Genomic DNA, 19,247 nt, shown 5'->3' on the forward strand with positions numbered 1-19,247 from the left:
GTACTGGGGATTGAACCTAGGACTTTGTGCATGCTAAGCATGCACTCTACCACTGAGCTATAACCTCCCCCCAAACATTTTCATTTTAATAGTTTGATTTGTAACCTTACAATATTTAGGACACTTAGACATATGGCACATGGGCCTCCATTTGTACGCTCGTCCCTGGCCCTGCAAATGTTAAGAGCAGACCTGAAAGAGAGGTGTACAAGGCTGGAGCTGCTGTTTCTCTGTGGAGGAGAAATGGAGGTGGGTCTGTGAGCCAAGACAATGTGAGCCATGAGCCCTGCCATGGTGGGGCTGCCCTGCTGGAGCTGCTGTGAACGATGCCCCTTCCTTTTCAGATCACTTTCAGTAAAGACCACCTCGAGGCCTGCCTCCTTTCCCTGGGCTGTGATGTGATGGCCAGAGAACGCAGCAACTTCGAGAGCTACTCCATGTGTTACGAGCACTTGTTGGAGCATGCGAGGCAGAAGCTCCGCCAGAAGGAGCAAGTATGTTCCCAGACAGATGAGAACTGCGTTGGGGAAGGTCTGGGAAGGGAGGCACAGGAGTCACTCTGAAGAGAAAGTAAAACAGGGTCCAGGGAGGTGTTCTTATGTGAGAAATGAGGATAAATGGTACTCTCCAAATTTCTCTTCTCTTTGGCTCATTTTCTTGGGCTCTGGTATTCTCAGTGGTGAAGGAGATGGCACCACCAACACTAGGTTGTGTGCTTTGGTAGTGTCCAGAGGGGAATATAAGAGGTGAGGGACAAAGGAGCTGACCCCCCAGGGAAGGTGCATAGCTGACCTTCCCACCCTCAGCAAACACAAGGGATCTTGTGCTGTTCCTGGTCCAGCAAAGAAGCCAGAGTCCTTGAGTAAACTCTGTCTTCTGGAGGCACAGCATGGGTCTCATCCATGAGACTTCTTAAAATGAGATCCCACAGGTTGGATCCATGAGTCACTTCTCCTGCCCTAGATTACACACTGCTTTGAAATGGATTGCGTCAGAGGTCCAGAGTAGTCTTTGTACATAAGAAAAGTGCAAAAGTATTTAAAAAAATCAAATGAAGCATTAAAATATCACATGATCTTAGCTTTGTGCTCAGTCTGACTTGCCCCACGGCTGAGGCCTCTGCACCAGTGGGGATACGTGGGCGCTGATGCTGTCTTGTGATGCTTCCTGAAGTCCGGGGGGCAGCAAGCATGGTCCTGGCTCCAGGCAGAGCCTGAGGAGCTCAGAATGAGGCACCAGTAGCACAAATAAGAGGTGTTTGGAGCGTGTTGAACTGAATAAATGTTGGAGTTTGGTGATGCACTGCTTTCTTCTCTTAGGAATTAGGCATCATGCGAAGAGGTCAGAGTCCACCTGAAAGCAGTGCTGGTCAGGTAGGCCAGTTATCACTAAAGAGGTTCTCTTCTCCACTCTCAAGTCCACAATCTCAGCAGGAGCCAGACATGGGACTTCCTCGTGTCACTTTCTCATGCCCCTTTCTGTAAAAGTCCCTTCAGTGATGGGTCCACTGCAGAGACATTCAAGGAGTGTGCTGCACTTTTAGGCAATGAGCACTTTTTTTTTTTAAGTTTTTTGGTGGCTTTTGTTATTTTTTATTGATTTGTTTTTTCTTTCTGTTATTATATTTAGGAGCTTGGGGGTTTTGTTGTTGTTGCTGCTGTTTTCCTTTAAGGCCAATGTGCCTTCTGACGAAGAAATATTTAGGTTAAGGTGTCAAGGAAAGGCCGGTTTGGAAATGGAGGCCAAGACAGCTGAAGTATTCTCTCCAAATGAAAAGTGCTTAAGGGACATCTCCTCTGGGCTCATTCATTCAGCAGCCATTTACTGAGCACCTATTACATGCCTTAGACCCTTAAACCAGCCTCAGCTTCTTCCACCCACACCTGCACAATAGGAGATCCACCTCTTCATTAGGTTCAAAGCGAAGTGCAAATTCAACATTCATATATGAGGAACTGTTCTGGGCAGTTTGGAATTCCTGAATGATTTTCCATTAAAAAAAAACACTTCTGCCGCTAGGTTGCAGAGCTCAGTCACAACATGATCATGGAAATCACTGCCCTGAGAGCCCAGCTCACGGATTTGGAGGAGGAGACTCTGAATCTCAAAAAGCAGATTAGAAAAGAAGTCCAAGAAGAATATGAAGCCCTGGTCCAAGCTTTGTTTGTGACGTGTTTGCACATCAAAGTAAGTGACTGGTGTCGGACGTCTGGTCAGTCCTGGGGGGCCCTGGGCACACCTGACCCCTGCGGTGGCTGCACACAGAGGGATCGTGACAGAATGGGCTCAGTGGCGCCAAGAGAATTCTCCAGCTCCAGGCTTTCACTGAAGACAGTCAGCGATGGGTGGTCGTTATTTTACCACAATAGGCACTGAATTTTAAATAATTTAGATATTTGCTTTTTTCCTCACTCTCCTGCCATTGTTGCCATCTGATTGTTGGTCAGGGAAGGGGGATCCTTCTTCTGCAAAACTAGCAGTTTATGTCACTGTTCTGCCTATTCAGTGACCATCTAAAATGGACAACACAGTGCTCTGGGCAGGCCAAACCCCAGTGTAGGTAGCAACAGGCACCTGCCGACAGCTCAGTGGGCAGATCCAGAATCTGAATCAGCTTTTGGAGATTTTCCAACCCTCAAAACGCCCACCATCCTTTCTCTCACACCCTGCTGACCTGCCAGTGAAGGCCCACCCAGGAGAGGAGTGGTGGGTGCCATGTGCCCACAGCACTGTGGAAGCCCTTCACTTTCTTATGGTGTCTGAGCAGTTTTAAGATGGAGACCTCATGCCTAAAATGGGCCATCACGGAGCCTGGTCCAGCTGCCCCACAAGTGTGAATTTCATTACAAACCTACCACCTCCAAGTCCACAGCTTCCCCCAAAACTACCCCCTTCCCTGCTATTGGATGTTCCCTAGAGATTTTGGGGGCCTTCACTGTCTCTCCTGGGGAATTCTAGGGTGATCCTTGGAGTCATTCCATTGAAAGGAGTTTCCACTGATGCTCTCCCTTGGCCTGGTCATTCCAGAGAGGATTGGACATTCCTTTTTACTGGAAAATGTCCACAAAATACAAATGCTTACAAACATGAAAGGAGCCAAACCAACATGCATTGGGGCCTGGTGCTGTGGGAGAAGGGTGAGCACACAGTGAAGTCTGGAATTTACTAAGCCATCTTTTGGGTGTGAAATTGTTGAAAAATTTCTTTTTGGCTTCTGCCAGATTCCTAGACAAAAGGTACACTCTCTACTTCTCCCAGGCTCAATTAGTTCCACAAGCCCCTGAAAATAGGGAATTCCTGTTCTACCCCAGGGCCCCAAGAAGGTGCTGAAGCTTTTGCTGTGTGGCCAGTAGCCAGACTTCCTGCTGTGGTTCCCCAGCTGGCGCTAACCTCCTGTTTCCTCTCCAGGGAGGTGGTTCAGAGATGAAAGGACACCCCACACTCACCCCTCACCCAAGGATGCTGGGTCTCCAGTTGTACTTCCCAGTGATCAAGCTGTTTCACCATTTAGCCACCAGCCATAACCATCCAGAAGGGCTGTTTCACAATGAGATACCTGCTGGTGCTGAGGAGGAAGACAACCAGCCTGATTCCTCCCTCTACCTTACCTATTTTTAATGGAGTTCCCTGTTAGCGGCTCATGGACAGTGTCTTATCTGGTCAGATACTGCTGAGTCAACCTGAGAGCAAAAGGCCCTAGGTTCAAATTCCCAAGTAACCCTTTGCGTGTGTTTGGGGTGAAGGGGTTGGGGGTGCGATTCAGTTTTTCACCCGTGACCTCCCTCTTCGATGGCTCAACTTGCCTCGGCGCCTGACATTGGCAGCAGGCTCTAAGATGTGCAGGTGTCCATATGATGCAGCCCTGAGGGTTGAAGAGAACACTAAAGGGGCCACTAGAGAGACTTCCAGGCAGTACTCGATGGAATCATTGTTTGGGTGGATGGTGTTTTAATGTGAAATCATTTCTGAAAGCTGGATCTTAGATGGCAAAAGGACTCTTCTTCAACTGCGCTTCCTGAACTTGATTTCTGCAATTTGCAGGAGAAACTGGATGAGAATCAGCTTAATTTGATCCAGAAAGTGTGCGAGCTCATCGAAGTAAGGACAGAAGGGATTGACAACATGAAGGACCTAAAGAAAAAATGGGGCTCTGCCAGACCTGAGGAAGAAATGAAAGAAAACGCAGCTGAAGTATGTGGTCTCATTTAGCTAGGGGGTGAGGGGCAGTCAGCATTTAACCCTAGCATCTGACCCCACTCTCTTTGCATTCTGGTCCTGTTCCCCTGAGAGAGCTTTGCTTCAGTCATTTAAAGGCACTGGGGCTTACTGCACAATTGTCTCATCTTCTGGAAGGCATGTTTCTGATGTCAGGATTCATGCCCTTCCCAAGAAAAGTGCTTGGGGCAGCCTTTTCTGAAAGTGAGCCTTCTAAGCAGGAGCAGCTGCGAGTCCTGGAGCAGGACAACAGCAGCCTGGCCGCCCTGGTGTGCAAAGTGAGGAGCCTGGGCCACTGGAGGCTGGCAGTGCAGCAGGCGCGCTTCCGGGGCCAGCTGAGGAGGGCCGAGGAGGTGAGACTGGGGGAGGAAGGGAGGCCCGGCCCAGGGCTGGGGCAGCCTGGTCCCCTGGGCTGCAGCAGCTGCACTGGTGTCAGGTAGCAAGTCCGACCCTCCTAAAGGATCCGACAGCTGGGAAGTGTTCCTGGGAGAGGGCAAGGTCAGAGCCCCGGGAGAAACGGGAAAGAGCCAGAAGCAAATGACAAGCAAATGGGAGAAGAGAGGAGAGAGTTTAGCACAAGGGAAGGGAAAAGATGGAAGGAGAGACTTTACCAAGTGCTGGCAGCCGTGTCAAAACACTGCCAATCTGAGTTTCCAACAAGATTATCTGCAGAAAATGAAATAACGATAAGTGGAACATTGGCTTTAAGGCAAATTGAAACCAAAGCACATATCAATAGTGGTTTGGAAACTTTTCCTTACTGTTTCTGAAAGTCTTTATCTACTCTGATCTGTCACACTCTTCTTCATTGACATCATGGAGGCAAGTGACCAGCAGGAGCTCTGTTCTACCAGAAACTTTAAAAAAACAGTAGATGATGCTGTGGTTTGGAGGCTGGTTGTGAAACTGAAAATAAGGAGACGAAACTTATCTCTTGCCTTACTGTGTTTGGGATGTTCACAGGAAGCTATGCAAAGTAAAAAAGAGTGTTTGAGCATCAAGCTAATGGCAGAACACGAAGTGACTCTGTTTCGTCAACAGCTGTTGGCTCTGCGGCAGGCCTTGGCCAGGGCTCAGGCCGACAACGCGAGGGTGTGCAGGCAGCAGGAGAACCAGGTACCTGAGCCTCCGAACCCTTCTTCCTCCCTCTCTTTGAACACAGTCTGGCGACCAGAAGCGGCACCTTGCTGCCTGTAGCTGTCCCCAGAGTGCCACATGGCCAGAGAAAGATGGCCTGGACCTCGGCTCCCCTGTTCCCTCCTTTCTAGCCCAGAAACCAGGGGCAGTGGCTAAAAGGCTTTGTTCTTATTCATATTTGGCTAAGATGGTGAAATATTACTCATACCTAAGATTGTTTTGTGTGTGTGTGTTTCTCTGAGGATCTTTTTACCCAGAGGGCATCGTGGGGTCTGGGTCTGGGCCTCTAACACATGCCTTTCATGCTCCAAGCACGCTTTCCACAAGTGTGGCCATCAGCAGAGAGTCTTGGTTCCTTTCCTGATGACCCACGCTAAGTCTTAATTTCAGAAGTTACTGCTGCTCTGTAGGGGTGGGAACCAAAATAAAGGTTTTTTAAGTCTGAGCTCTTAATAACTGTGCCAACTCTCTGAGCAAGAATGAAGCAGAGAGATCAAGATTTACAGAAATAACAGCCTGGGAAACTGGGCTTATTTTTAAAACATAAAATATAATCTGTTCCTTTTGGATCCTAATTCCTCCATTATTGTGTGCCAGGTGAATTATGATGTATAATTATGTAAAGTTACCATACAAATATTAATCATCATTATTAATATTATAATTAAGGGTCGAGCATCTAGTGACTACTGGAAAATTTCAGAACAGAACAATTTTATTACTACTTTTTTCCTTTTCTAACCATCTGGAATCTGGCTTCCCCGAAAGCTACTTTGAAAATCAAAACAGAGGCAAGATTAACACCTCCCTTCCCCTTCCACTGCTATTGTACGATTAAGGCTCAGTGATAGTGCAAATACAGTTTTGATAGATAAGACTATTTGGTTAATAAGTTATCTAACATACACATTAGCATCCAATTGTGGTAATAAGAGACCAAATGATTTAACCTGGTATTGCTGGAGAGTGGCCTTACCACTTGCCTGGCTTCTGTGGTTTCCTTGTTTTGTCTTGTTCCCCCCAACCCCCGACTGTTGCCTTGGGGCTTACACGGGACAGCTGGGCCGTGGCACCCAGCTCCACCCAGTTCTGCCCCTGGGCGCTAAGGGAGGGGATGGTTGTGTTGGTCAATCTCTCATTCCCTGCCTTCTGCTGAGAAGAAAAAACTGCCTCTTTCTGTCCCCTTTGGCCTTTTCCTGCCACAGGCTCAACTGCTGAAAGAGTTAGAACACAGAGCGACCCAGGAAGCTCGCCACCGGCAGCAGCTGGATTTAATGAAATCCTCCAGCATGGAGAAGCTGCTGGAGGATGTGGAGCAGAAAGAACAGCACCTGCAGCTCCTTACTGAAGAGGCCGAGAGGGCCTCTAAACTGGACCAGCTCCAGCAGAAGAAAATCCAGAGAGAACTGCGACAGGTGAGTCCAGTGAGGCTGGCAAACCGGGGTGCCGTTTCATTCTTCCCGTCTCTTCCAGGCCTCTCATGCCTCCACAGCGGTGCTCCTCCCCTCTGTCACCGCCAGGCCCACCTTGGGCGTGGAAATATCTACACCTGGGCGATTGCTCAGGCTGCCTATGGTGAAAGATGATGGCTTGACCGCTTCCAGGCCCAGATCTTAGCACCTTTCTAACCACTAGAAAAATGTATTTCTACCCAGCTCTAATGTTTGAACTAGAAGGGATCCTTTAGAAAATTCTGACAATCCGGAAAGGCAGCAAGTGTTATGGAGGCTATTATAAGGGATTTTATTCATGGTGTTTCTGGAACTGCAGAGATAAAAAAGGAAAGGCAGAAGTGGTTTCCAGACACAATATGTTTTTATTAAGAAAAAAAAAAAGAGGAGGAAATAATATAATGTAAATGTGAACTCATGCAAAGTTCAACAAAGGGGACCACAGAATGTATTTCAACACAAAAGGGGAGAAAAAACCTAGCACTTTCCAGGGCTGGTGCTTCACAGGTATCCATTGAATGAATAAATCACTTAATTCACCAGAGATATTAGGAAACAGAAATGGGAAAGTTAAATTATTGGCCAAGTGTTTCAAGTACTCAAGGGGGAGATTAGTAAGGAGAATTCTATAAAAATAAATGACCAGAAAAAAGGATAAAAGTTTTATCCTCTCACAGTTCAGGAGGCCAGAGTCTGAAATCAAGGCGTTGGTTCCTTTAGGAGGCTCTGGAAGAGCCTTTTCCATGCCTCTTGTAGCTTCTGGGGGCTGCAGGCAGTGGCTGACATTCCTCAGCCTGTAGCCACAGCTCCCCACTCCCTGCCTCCCTCGTCACATGGCCTCTTCCCTGTGTCTCTGTGTGTGGGTACCCTCTCCACTTTTTGTAAGGACATCAACATGGGATTTAGGGCCCACCCTTAATGCAGTATGACTTCATCTTAATTACATCTGCAAAGACTCTATTTCCAAACGAGGTCACATTTTGAGGTTTCAGGTGAACATGACTTTGTGGGGTACACTATTCAACCCATTACACTATTACTTTTTTATCATTAAAAACAATTAGGAGATGATAGGCATAAATTTAAAAAGAGAAATACCTGTGACCTCTGCAGGTGAGGTGCATTTTGGACCCAGTGACTCCCTGGCCAAGGGGACTTGGGGTCAGGAGCGCCAGGAGAGATTAAACAGTTTGCCTCCAGGTGTGGGCCTTGTGTCAGGCCTGGAGATGGTGGCCAGGGCATTCCCTGCAGATGAGCTGAACTCAGGGTTGAGATCTGGGAGATCAAGTCTTGGCTTGAAGCCATCCAGGGTTTCCCACAGGTCTTTGGGGTGGTAGATGCCTGGCTTGGCCCACAAGGTCCTCTGTGAACTGGCTCCCCGCCCCCGCTTCCCTCTGGTGAAATAAACATAAAAAATATAACTTTTGTGAGTAAACTCCTGGCTATTATAAGGTAATAAAGGGTTTCAAGGCCTCTGTTCCTCTTTCAAGTTCTTGGCCTTCCTAGAGCTCTTCATTCTCAGAAGGCTGAGTTCAGCCTGACCAGGACTTCATGACTTATATTCTGGGGTAACCTGGGACCCACAACTCTCCCTAGAAGCCGCCCTTCCCCACCCCTGCCCCTCCCAGGGAACTAAAGTGTGCACCAAAAAGCATCTCTGCTTCCCACGTGCTTTTCCCTTCAGATGAGAAGCCGGCTTGCCCAGGAGCGCAGTGTGAAGGTGGACGCTTTCCAGCGGGTAAAAGAGCTGCAGAGTCAGCTTAATGATGCTGAGCGATTGTTGGACCAGGTGAACTCACCAGGCGGTAAGGATACCCCTACTCTGTGTAGAATAAGCGTCCAGGGTCTGGTCTGAATTGAAGGAGGGTCTCAGGGACCAACGATAACAATTCAGTGGTTATTGAGTGGGTGCTCCATGTTTATTGAGTGAATGAATGAACCTTCACTCTGATTTGCAGTCAGAACTCTACTTTAGTTCACCTTGGTGTACTGACATGCGGCACTAAAAGATTTCAATCATAAAAACTGGCTCTAGGTGTAATATATCACCTAAAGAACATTGGGTACTTCACTGGATGTTAATACACCTTAACACCTTGGGACTATAGAGGAGCAGAATTTGCCACCCTAAGATATGTCTTTGGCATATTGTTTTAAGTTGATTATTTTTTGAGAAACAGCAGACATGGGAAGGGCTCTGAAAATCAACCAAGAGTTGCCTTTTTGTAAGAAACATTTATTATATTTGTAAGGGAAACCTCCATTTGTAGGGATGTCTCCCTCTTCTGTGCCAGGAAGAGAATGACCAAACCTCTAGAAACTTATCAATGGAAAAGACAAGTATGTATAACCAACTGATCGTTGTTTATTGTGCTTTTCTGGGTAACCTCCCATGGCTGACTTTCCCCGACCGTCAGCAGCCTCTTCGGGCTTTAGCTGAGGATGGTATTTAAGGTGAGGGCTTCAGCAATTTTGGCAAGTTATTCAGTTCTCCTGGGCCTCTCCCAGGTATACATGTTATTAAACGTTTGTTTGATCTTCTCCTGTTAATCAATTTCATGTCAATTTAATTCTTAGACTAGCCAGAAGAACCTAGAAGGGTAAAGGAAAATTTCTTCCTCCTGGACAGGACATTAATGACCACATTTCTCAGATGTTACTTGTAGATTCTTGGGTCCTGGGGGCTTGAGGAGTCCTATGGAAATAGCAATCAAAACAGCACTCTGGACAGTGCAGCCAGCAAGCAGCAATGGAGCAGAGGCCAGACTCAGACGTCTTGAAACTAGCTTCCTCCCCTTTAAGATGAGGAAGTTCTCGTCCAGATCTATCAAAAATATCACCCAGTATGAGTAACCATGATCAGCCTATTATTAAGATCAGCCAAACCTCTTCTTTCTGTTCTACAGTGTAGCCTGATGGTTGAGGCTGTGGACTTTGGAGTAAGACAGCTAAGGTTCAAATCCTGCCCCTGTCACTGCTAGCTGTGACCTTGGACAGGTTACTTCGCCTGTGAAATACCCACCTCAAAGGTGTATTCTAATGACTGTCTGCCACATAGTATAGTAGCACTAGATCATTTTGCAAATGTTGTTTATTACACTTCGATACATGTGTGTCCTTGTCTGTGTTTCCTTTTGTCACTTCCTAGTGTGAATGATGTGAGAAAACAGTCTATCAGAAGCAGAAAGATCATTTCCAAATATCAAGCAAAGATCAAGATACTTCAGATTTTCTAAGAGCAAAACTGGACTCTCAGAAGCCAAGGGTGCTCTGTCCTGCCTCTGTGCCCACTGCCTGGGCCCTGACAGTGGGGCCTGAGAAATTGCAATTTGTTCTAGTGCAGTTACTCTCAAAATGCTTAAGAAACCTATAATGAAAAATAATACAAAAACGAATATTTGTATGTATATGTATGACTGAAACATTATGCAGTACATCAGAAATTGATACACTGTAACTGAGTATATACTTCAATTAATAAAGACGTATTAACCAAAAAAAAATGCTTTAAAAAAAATGAAATCCCTGCATGTTCGGGTCCCAGCAGCGGAGAAATTACTGGCTCACAAAACTGAAATGTTCAGAGGTAGACTTGCTTAAGTTGGCTTGATCGAGGTTTGAACTATTTTTTTCTTTTTCCCCTGGACCTGGAAGCAATTTTATTTTTTATTTTTATTTATTTATTTAAAGTGAAGTACAGTCAGTTACAATGTGTCATTTTCTGGTGTACAGCACAATGTCCCAGTCATGCATATACATACATATATTTATTTTCATAAAAGGTTATTATAAGATATTGAATATAGTTCCTTGTGCTATACAGAAATTTTTTTAATGTTTTTATATATAGTGGCTAACATCTGCAAATCTCAAACTCCCAAATTTATCCCTTCCCACCCTCTTTCCCCCAGTGACCATAAGATTGTTTACTATGTTTGCAAGTCTGTTTTGTAGATGAGTTCATTAATGTCCTCTTAGTGTCCTCTTTTTTTAAAACAGATATCACATATGAGTGATTTCATATGGTATTTTTCTTTCTCTTTCTGGTTTACTTCAGTTAGAATGACGATCTCTAGGTCCATCTATGTTGGTGCAAATGACATTATTTTATTCTTTGAATGGCGTAGTAGTATTCTATTGTATAAACCACAGCTTCTTCCAGTCACTGTCCATAGACATTTAGGTTGCTTCCATGTCTTGGCTACTGTAAATAGTGCTGATGTGAACATTGGGGTACATGTATCTTTTCAAATTAGAGTTCCCTCCAGATATATACCCAGGAGTGGGACTGCTGGATCATATGGTAAGTCTATTTTTAGTTTCTTGAGGAATCTCCATACTGTTTTCTGTAAGGGCTGCACCAAACTGCATTCCCACCAGCAATGTAGGAGGGTTCCCTTTTCTCCACATCCTCTCTAGAATTTGTCATTTGTGGACTTTTTAAGGATGGCCATTGGCCATTCTGACTGGTGTGAGGTGATACCTCATTGTAGTTTTGATTTGCAGTTCTCTGGTAATTATTGAGCACTTTTTCATGTGCCTATTGGCCATTTGTATGTCTTCACTGGAGAATTGCTTGTTTGGGTTTTCTGTCCATTTTTGGATTGGGTTGTTTTTTGGGTATTAAGTTGTATGCACTGTTTATATATTCTGGAAATGAAATTTTTGTCAGTGGCATCATTTGCAAATATTTTCTCCCATTCCAGAGGTTGTCATTTTGTTTTACTTATGGTTTCCTTTGCTGTGCAAAGCTTAGAAGTTTAATCAGGTCCCATTGTTTATTTCTGCTTTTATTTCTATTGCCTGGGTAGATTGCCCATGAACTATTTCTTGAGGACTGATTTCCCTGCAGCTCTGGGCCCTAAGCGTGCTAAGAGCACAGGGGAAGTGGAGCCCCAGGAAGCAAGAGGGCTGCCACCTCCGTGGCTTCCAACCTGTGTTCAAGCTCACATCACAGGAGTGCAGTGTGGAGAGGGGACAATTAAAAAGAATCAGGTTTTGACCAGGCTAATGTGGGTCATGTGACCAATTTTGGACAAATCACTGAAGCTGGGTAGTAAAATGGCTGGTGGGCTTACGCCTAGCTCATGTTATCCCCTACAGCTGAGGGTGGGGTCAGCCTCACTCACTCTTCACAGCACCTATTTTATTTTTTTATTTTAACTGAAGTATAGTTGATTTACAATATCATGGTAGTTTCAGGTGTGCAACATAGTGATTCAATATTTTTATAGCTCATACTCCATTTAAAGTTATTATAATGCAGCAACTATTTTAAATTTTCCTGGTCTCTTCAGTCCTTCACAATCCTCCTCTTCCATCCAATGGGAACTCCCTCTACTTGTCCCCAGCCTACCTACATCTATACTCAGCTGCTACTCCCTCCCTCCTGTTAAAGTGGATAAGATGCCCCTTTTCTTCTGTGGGACAATCCCTGTGAACAGGATCCATGGGCCCCTGCCTTTTCAGAGGCCTTGAGCTAATCTTTATCCGCTTCCTCTCTACATACATGTATTTCCCACCTATCCTTCTGATCTTATAACCAACAATGACTTATTGAGCAGGTATATGCCATGATCACAAAATCCACCATAAAATAAAACTAACATCTGTCCAACTGCTTGAGCCAGAAATTTGGGAACTATTCTTCTTCACCCTGCAAATCCAGTTAATTGCCAAGTCCTATTAATATATCCTTAAATATTGCTCAGTCCGCTTTCACCCACAAGTCCAAGGAACCCATCATCTCTTTCACTTTCTCTTTCATGTGACCCTCAGGCTAAAGACTTCATCCTGGTTTTGACATCATCACTCAAAATTGATGAAGCTGAATCAGATGCCCATTTTAATCTATAAAATTTTATGGATTGAATCTAGGCCTGTACGTTACAACCAGAGATATAACTTAACCTTTTTCACATTATAGGCCTTATATCCCAGACTCACTACTCCCTACATTCTGCTTCCACATCATCCAGATACTCCCAGCAACACCTTTTAAAGACTGATCTTATGGGCAATAAAATAAGGATTCAAAGGCCAAAGACTGTAAGTAATGATAAAATTGATTATGTAGTTGCAACAATGAAAATTATAAATATGAAATTATAGATTTAGGGTTACTTCAAATTTACATTAAAAAATTATATATCAGGATCTTATCTCAGTACTTGGGTCTGGATGACAGAATTCTGGGTTTCTCATAAAGGGAATTTGTCCATGAACTCTTGCTGAATCACTGTGTTTATGGGGGAAGGAGGGTCCAGGGCTTCCTATTATGCCATCTTGCTGACGCCACTCCTCAATAATAACATTCTGATGTTGAAACAAGCCCAAAAGCACTTACTCAGTACATCAGTAAATGAGTGTGGACATCAGTACCAGCACCTTGCTGTGTTCTGTTCCTGAATTTCTTCTTGTTTTTCAGTCATCAACAGTAATTAACCAGCAGCATCAGAGCCTTTATCTGAGTTCCTTGGCAGAGCAGAAATAGTTTCAAAAGTCATTTTAAAACAAGTGAGAAATCTACCCTCCCAAGAAAATTCCTGGAATGTAGGTTAGATTGAAGCATAGCACATATCTGAAGAATTTTCTTTTAATATTTCAGCTTTGAGTTTACGTAAAACACCATTTACACCCTCTTTCACTGCCTTCTCTGTACTATTTTAATGAGTATTATACTCTTTGCTTCATTGTTTTCTAGAATCTTCTCCAGATTTATATATCTAATCACACATTTAAGAATTTCTTCCCTCTTACCATGAGAAGAATTAGGGGGAAAAATTATTCATTGTCAGAGAAAATATGCCATCCTTAGGCCTCTTTTGAAGGTGTAATTCTGAAGCCGATGGTTTAGTTATTGGACCAAAAGTTTGTTGTAGGATTTCTAAATATACAGTTAAGGGACCACACACAGAAAGGGAAGAAGCAAGTCAGGAACATACCCAATTGAGATCCTTGACCAAATAGGACTGCATTATTAATGCCCACCATTTGCTTGACCCATCAATCTGTCAGTCATCTTTCATCAGAAGGTGAAATTCTAGTATGTGTCAGTTTCTACAAAAGCTCTTAGCAATGTTCAGTTGATCTGTATGGAACCACAAGGGCTTTTAAGATTCACTCCACCCCCATTTCACTCCCCAAAGCAAATGTTCCTACTGTGCAGCAGATTGGTGATCAAAACTCATAGCTGAGAAGGCTGCTAAGTAACTAAGTACATTAGTGGAGATTCACTAGGTTTCAAAGATTTAGAAGGGTAATGGTCTAAGGCTAACTGTTGGCTATATTGCCTTACTAAATAAATAAGCCCTAATAAGTAAGGAAGTGTCTTGAGGGCCCACTGGCTTGTGTACAGTATAGAGACCCCAAGCAAAAAGCCTGAGGTCCAGGAAAAGCACAAAATTAGTTGGGTCCTCTTCAAATCTAAGGTCTCACTTCTTAAGCAAGGCCTATGAGGTAAGTCAGATAAATAGATTAAAAAGAATTTATACATGGCTGGAATATAAGACCACCAATGATTTTCTTTTAAAAAGTAGCACTGCACTAACACAAATGATAAAATGTTAAAGAATTTTTAGATTACTCCAAATACAAGCTATCTGTCCTTTCTTAGCTGGAAATGGCTTTCCATTGATGGATTCAATCCTGACCAGTTCCCTCTATAGTAAGAGGCAAAATATGTACAGGAAGGCACACTAAAAGGCCCAACCTAGACTGAACCAATGATCTTGGTCTTGTAACAGTGACTTGTAGTGATGCTATGATTAAGAATTATTCACCATCTTTTGTAAAGTCTCCAATATCTACTTAATATTTATATTGCAGGTACCTGCACCTATTAAACACAAAAAAAGAAATGACCATGTCTTCCTACCCAATGTGGCAGAAAATGTCCAACTTTCAGCTTTTCAAGTCAAAACGGATCCATCCAGAATCCCATTCAGGCCTGATTGATAACATATATCCTTTTTCCAAGTTTTATTTCTATGAGCATTTGAATGAATAAAAATGATTCTAAACTCCATTAAGCCTTTTATCTAATTTTTTACTATCAGTACTGTGAAGATAGTATGGAAAGACTGAGATGATTACATCTGAATGTCCCAGGTAAAATAGGGTTTGGCCCTGAATTTTAAAACACTGAGAGTTGATTTGCATTTCTACAACCTGAGCCTTGCCTCTGGTCAACCAGCAGCCTCTTAATACAAATGGTTACCTTGGGTTACTGATTAGGTGGGACAGCCAGGAGAGAAGGCATTGCTGCCTGACAGTATTTACCAGCAAGTGGAAAACCAGAACAGACACTGATCCAGGTAAATTTCAAAGCACTTAAGAACATCATTCTCTCTTAACAGTCTAATTTTATTCTTCTACAAATGGCAAAACCCTCTTCAGACTTGTAAAGTCTGAATCAGAGTCTTTTTGTTCAAACAAGAAAGTTTATCTTGGGTAAAGGAATAAATAAATAGATGAATGGAACAGAAGAGATCAGAGAAACATAAATACATAAATTTACATATGATATATGTAGCTTTTTAAATTAAAGAAAAGGGAGAGTCTATTTAAAGTAGATTAAATCATTACCTTACACTATACACAATGAATGCTGAATGGATTAAGTTCAAAATGCATACACACTTGCAAAGACATACAAACTTATTTCTGAAATAGAACATAAAAGCAAAAACCAAGATGATTGGTGACTCTGGTACCATAACTAAAAATTCGGCATGACCAGGTATGATACCACTTAACAATTTATGACCTCTCACCTCCAAATTCATCCTTCATTTTCTGCTGTGAAATAATGAACCTGGACCCTGTAAATATTTCCTTCTTTGCCAACTGGCAAGATGTTAAGCTTTGTCAGTGATGACCACAGACACTACGGTGTCGGATGCAGTTTTCTGAATGCACTTCAGCACTTAGGAAAGAAAATGACAAGCTCGGGTCCTTTATTCTTAGCTCAAATTATGGTCTGAGTACCAGAGAGCTTTCACAATAGCCTTTAAAAAATCTCTTATTTCTTGTAGTCAGGGAGATAATATTGCTAAAAATCAAGCACAAATTTTAAGGGGCAGAATGCTAAATTACGATGATAGCCGAGTTCACAATCTTGTTTCTCACTGCTGTTGAGATGGGCTCTCATTTCAATGATGATGCAATTCCACAGTAGCAGAAGCCAAACACCAAAGACAAAGTGGGATATCTATTATAAAGGGCAGCAGGGACACACGAGGAGTCAGGACGCCTTGGCACACAAAGATTTTTGGTGGTCATGAGTCCCCACAAATGAAATGGGCAGCCAACAAGGATATTGCTTGATCTATACAGGAAAAACTCTGGTAGCCAAAACCTGACTTGAGACAGCACAATGGAGAGTCACAGCCTCTCACCCTGATTCCAGACCTACGTCAATTCACAGGTCAGGGCCCTTTAACTACAGGGGAGGTTAGATTCCCCACCTTACACCATGGCTGTATGCACGTATCTTAAGTCTCCCTACAAACATTGTCCTAAGGATCTATAATTATTTGCTACAGTGACTAGTCTTCGGAGGGAAGAAATAGTATCTAGCCTATTTGGTGTTTACTAGGAACTACCTCTAAATTAATTCTAATTCCTGGGGACCCAAAACACCAGTATGGCTCATCAAAATGAAGGCTTACAAGGTGAGATGATAGGAGTTGTCTTAGCTCAGGTCCAAATTACAGTAGACCCAGTTGGTCCAGTGTGGTTATTTCCCTACTTCCTGAATGTGTAACTGGAATAGCCATATTTCAGATTCCAATTATTGGTCCTCTGACCCAATAGTTGAAGGCTCATTATTGTAGGGAGGGATAATTAAAAGCCCCTGGAACTTCCCCTTTCTATAAAGAAAGTAAACTAGAAGCAGTATTACACTGCAGAAATTGCAGATTAATTGCCACCATCAAAGACTTGAAAGAAGTGAGGGTGGTGATACCTGTCACAACACCACTTAACACACCACTTTGGCCTGCGTAGGAAACAGATGGGTCTTGGAAAATGACTAGGCACTATCAGGTCCACCCCTTCACCAGTTAATGATTCCAATCACAGCTGCTACCCCAGATATAGTATCTTTACTGGGGTAAATGGATATGTCCTTGGCACTTGCTATGCTGTTATAAGGCCTTTTGCTCCATGCCAAATTGCAAAGACCACAAGAAGCAGTTTGCTTTTACCTGGCAGGACCACAGAACACCCTCAAAGTCTTGCCTCAAGGCTTTGTCAATTCTGCTTTCTGCCAGGATTGAGTCCAGAGAGACCTTGATCATGATATTCCACAGAACATCACACTGCTCCACTACACTGACAACAGCATGCTGACTGGATATGATGAGCTGCAAGTATCAAGTACTGAGGTAAAACATTAAAAACTAGAGGGTGAAAGGTAAGTCCTCCAACACGTAACAAAGTTTCAGTGATGAACCCCCAAGATGAAAGACATACTACTTCATCTCACAAGATGTTACCACAGAAAAAGAGGCATGATGCTCAGGCCTTTTTGGATTTTGAAGGCAACATATACTGCCTTTGAGAATGCTCCTAGACAGTCATCCATAAGATTACCAATTCTGAGCAGGTAACCTCTTAAGGCAGCCCTGTTGTGAATCTGAGTTACACTATAAGCTGCTCTATCATTTTGGTCCTATGATCCAGCAGAGCCAATGACACTAAGTGTCCAGGCATATAGGGACATTGTATGGAACTTCTGTCAAGCACCAGGAGGAGAATCACAGAGCAGACTCCTAGGATTTTAGAGCAAATCTATGCCTTCTTCTGACGGTAACTACTCTTTTGGACCTTGGTAGAGACTGAATGCCTAATCATGGGATAGAAGGTGGTCATGTAGCCTGAACTTCCCATCGTAATTTGGGTGTTGCAGGACCCACTTAGTCATAAACTTGGTTGGGCATGCACAGCAGGAATCTACCACCAATGGAAATGGTATACAACAGACTTAGTTTGCTTGAGCTTGTCTGCAAGGTACAAATAGCTTCCTTGAACACATGGCTCAGACTTTTTTTTTAAGACCAACTTTCACTGCCTCTTCTCTCTCAAATCTGTACCTCTCACCTGAGGTGTTTCTAAACCTAGCTGGCCAAGAAAGGGGGGGGGGGGGATCAAGCCTGGTTTATAGATAGGTCTGCATATGTTGGTTCCACCCAAGAGTGGACATCTGCACCACTCACTGGTAGACCTGAAGGACCATGGTGAAAAAATCCTCCCTGTGACCAGAACTTTGAGAGTACATTTGGTTGTCCACTATGTCTTACCTGAGAGATGGCCAAAAGTACAGCTATATACTACCTCCTGGGCAGCTGCTGATGGTTTTGCTGGATAGTCAGGGACTTGGGACAAAACAGGATTGAAAGTTTGGTGACAAAGAAATCTGGCTGGGCAAGCACTGTGAAGATATTCATGTCCCGTGTCAATGCCCATCAAAAATCACCCACAGCAGAGAAAGCTTTTATTAATCCATAGGACAAAATAATGCATTCTGAGTGTTAGTCAGCTTCACTCCCTAGCTACCCCAGGGCTTGCTCAAAGGATCCATGAACAACACAGCCTTGGTGGCAGAGACAGAGGCTTTGAATGGGTCCAAAAATACGGACTTCCCCTTGCTAAGGCTGGTATGCACTACTGGCAAGTGCCTCATCTGTCAAGAGTCGAGACCAATACTGAGGCTGCAATATGGCACCAATTCCATGGGTAACAGCCATCCACCTGGTGGCAGTCTGATTACACTGGACCTCTTCCATCATAGATGGGGCAGAGATTCAACTTCACTAGAACAGACATTCTGAATATGGATTGCCTTACTGTCCGTAATGCTTCTGCCAGCACTACCACCTGATCCCTGTATTCACAGAATGCCTTATCCACCATTATGGCATTTCCTATGCCGTTTCTTCTAACCAACAAATCAATTTCACAAAAAAGGAAATGCTTCAGTGAATGCATGCTCGTGAAATTAACATACTCCAACACCCAGAAATAGCTGGTCTAACTGAAAAGTGGAACAGTTCACCAAATATTGTTATAACAACAGTTCAGAGCTACCAACCTGAAAGGATGGAATTCTGTCTTAGAAGTGGCATATGGTTTGAGATGAATATATGGGTCCAAGATCAGGGGGTATAAGTGGGAGTGTCTCCTCTCACGATTATACTTCTCATCCCAGCAACCTCGAACTGTGCTGGTTTAAAGGTCTTAGTTTCCAAGGGATGCTTCAACCAGGAACACAACAGGTCTACTGACCTAGGTGAGACTGCCACTTGGGCACCTAGGGATTCTTTGCCACTACACCAATTGGCAGCAGAAATTGATCCACCACCTGGATCAATCAATCCTGATTACCAAGGGGAGACTGTATTGCTGGTACATAATGGAGGCAAGAACTGTATCTGGAACACG

General features: G+C 43.7%; 1 protein-coding gene across 1 annotated transcript in view; it reads left to right on the plus strand.

The window, feature by feature from the left end:
* Positions 1 to 14,829, plus strand: part of LOC102520375 (coiled-coil domain-containing protein 162) — a 39,787-nt gene extending 24,958 nt beyond the window's left edge. Inside the window, exons 7-16 of the mRNA XM_032484670.1 lie at positions 345 to 494; positions 1,320 to 1,373; positions 2,020 to 2,187; positions 4,042 to 4,191; positions 4,434 to 4,568; positions 5,179 to 5,331; positions 6,558 to 6,767; positions 8,488 to 8,608; positions 12,730 to 12,851; positions 14,631 to 14,829. Coding sequence (XP_032340561.1) covers positions 345 to 494; positions 1,320 to 1,373; positions 2,020 to 2,187; positions 4,042 to 4,191; positions 4,434 to 4,568; positions 5,179 to 5,331; positions 6,558 to 6,767; positions 8,488 to 8,608; positions 12,730 to 12,851; positions 14,631 to 14,759 — 1,392 coding nt within the window. The 3' untranslated portion in view covers positions 14,760 to 14,829. The remainder of the gene's footprint in view (positions 1 to 344; positions 495 to 1,319; positions 1,374 to 2,019; positions 2,188 to 4,041; positions 4,192 to 4,433; positions 4,569 to 5,178; positions 5,332 to 6,557; positions 6,768 to 8,487; positions 8,609 to 12,729; positions 12,852 to 14,630) is intronic.
* Positions 14,830 to 19,247: the final 4,418 nt, after the last annotated feature.

Source organism: Camelus ferus, chromosome 8, assembly GCF_009834535.1.
Source record: "Camelus ferus isolate YT-003-E chromosome 8, BCGSAC_Cfer_1.0, whole genome shotgun sequence".
In the NCBI taxonomy this organism is placed as follows: domain Eukaryota; kingdom Metazoa; phylum Chordata; class Mammalia; order Artiodactyla; family Camelidae; genus Camelus; species Camelus ferus.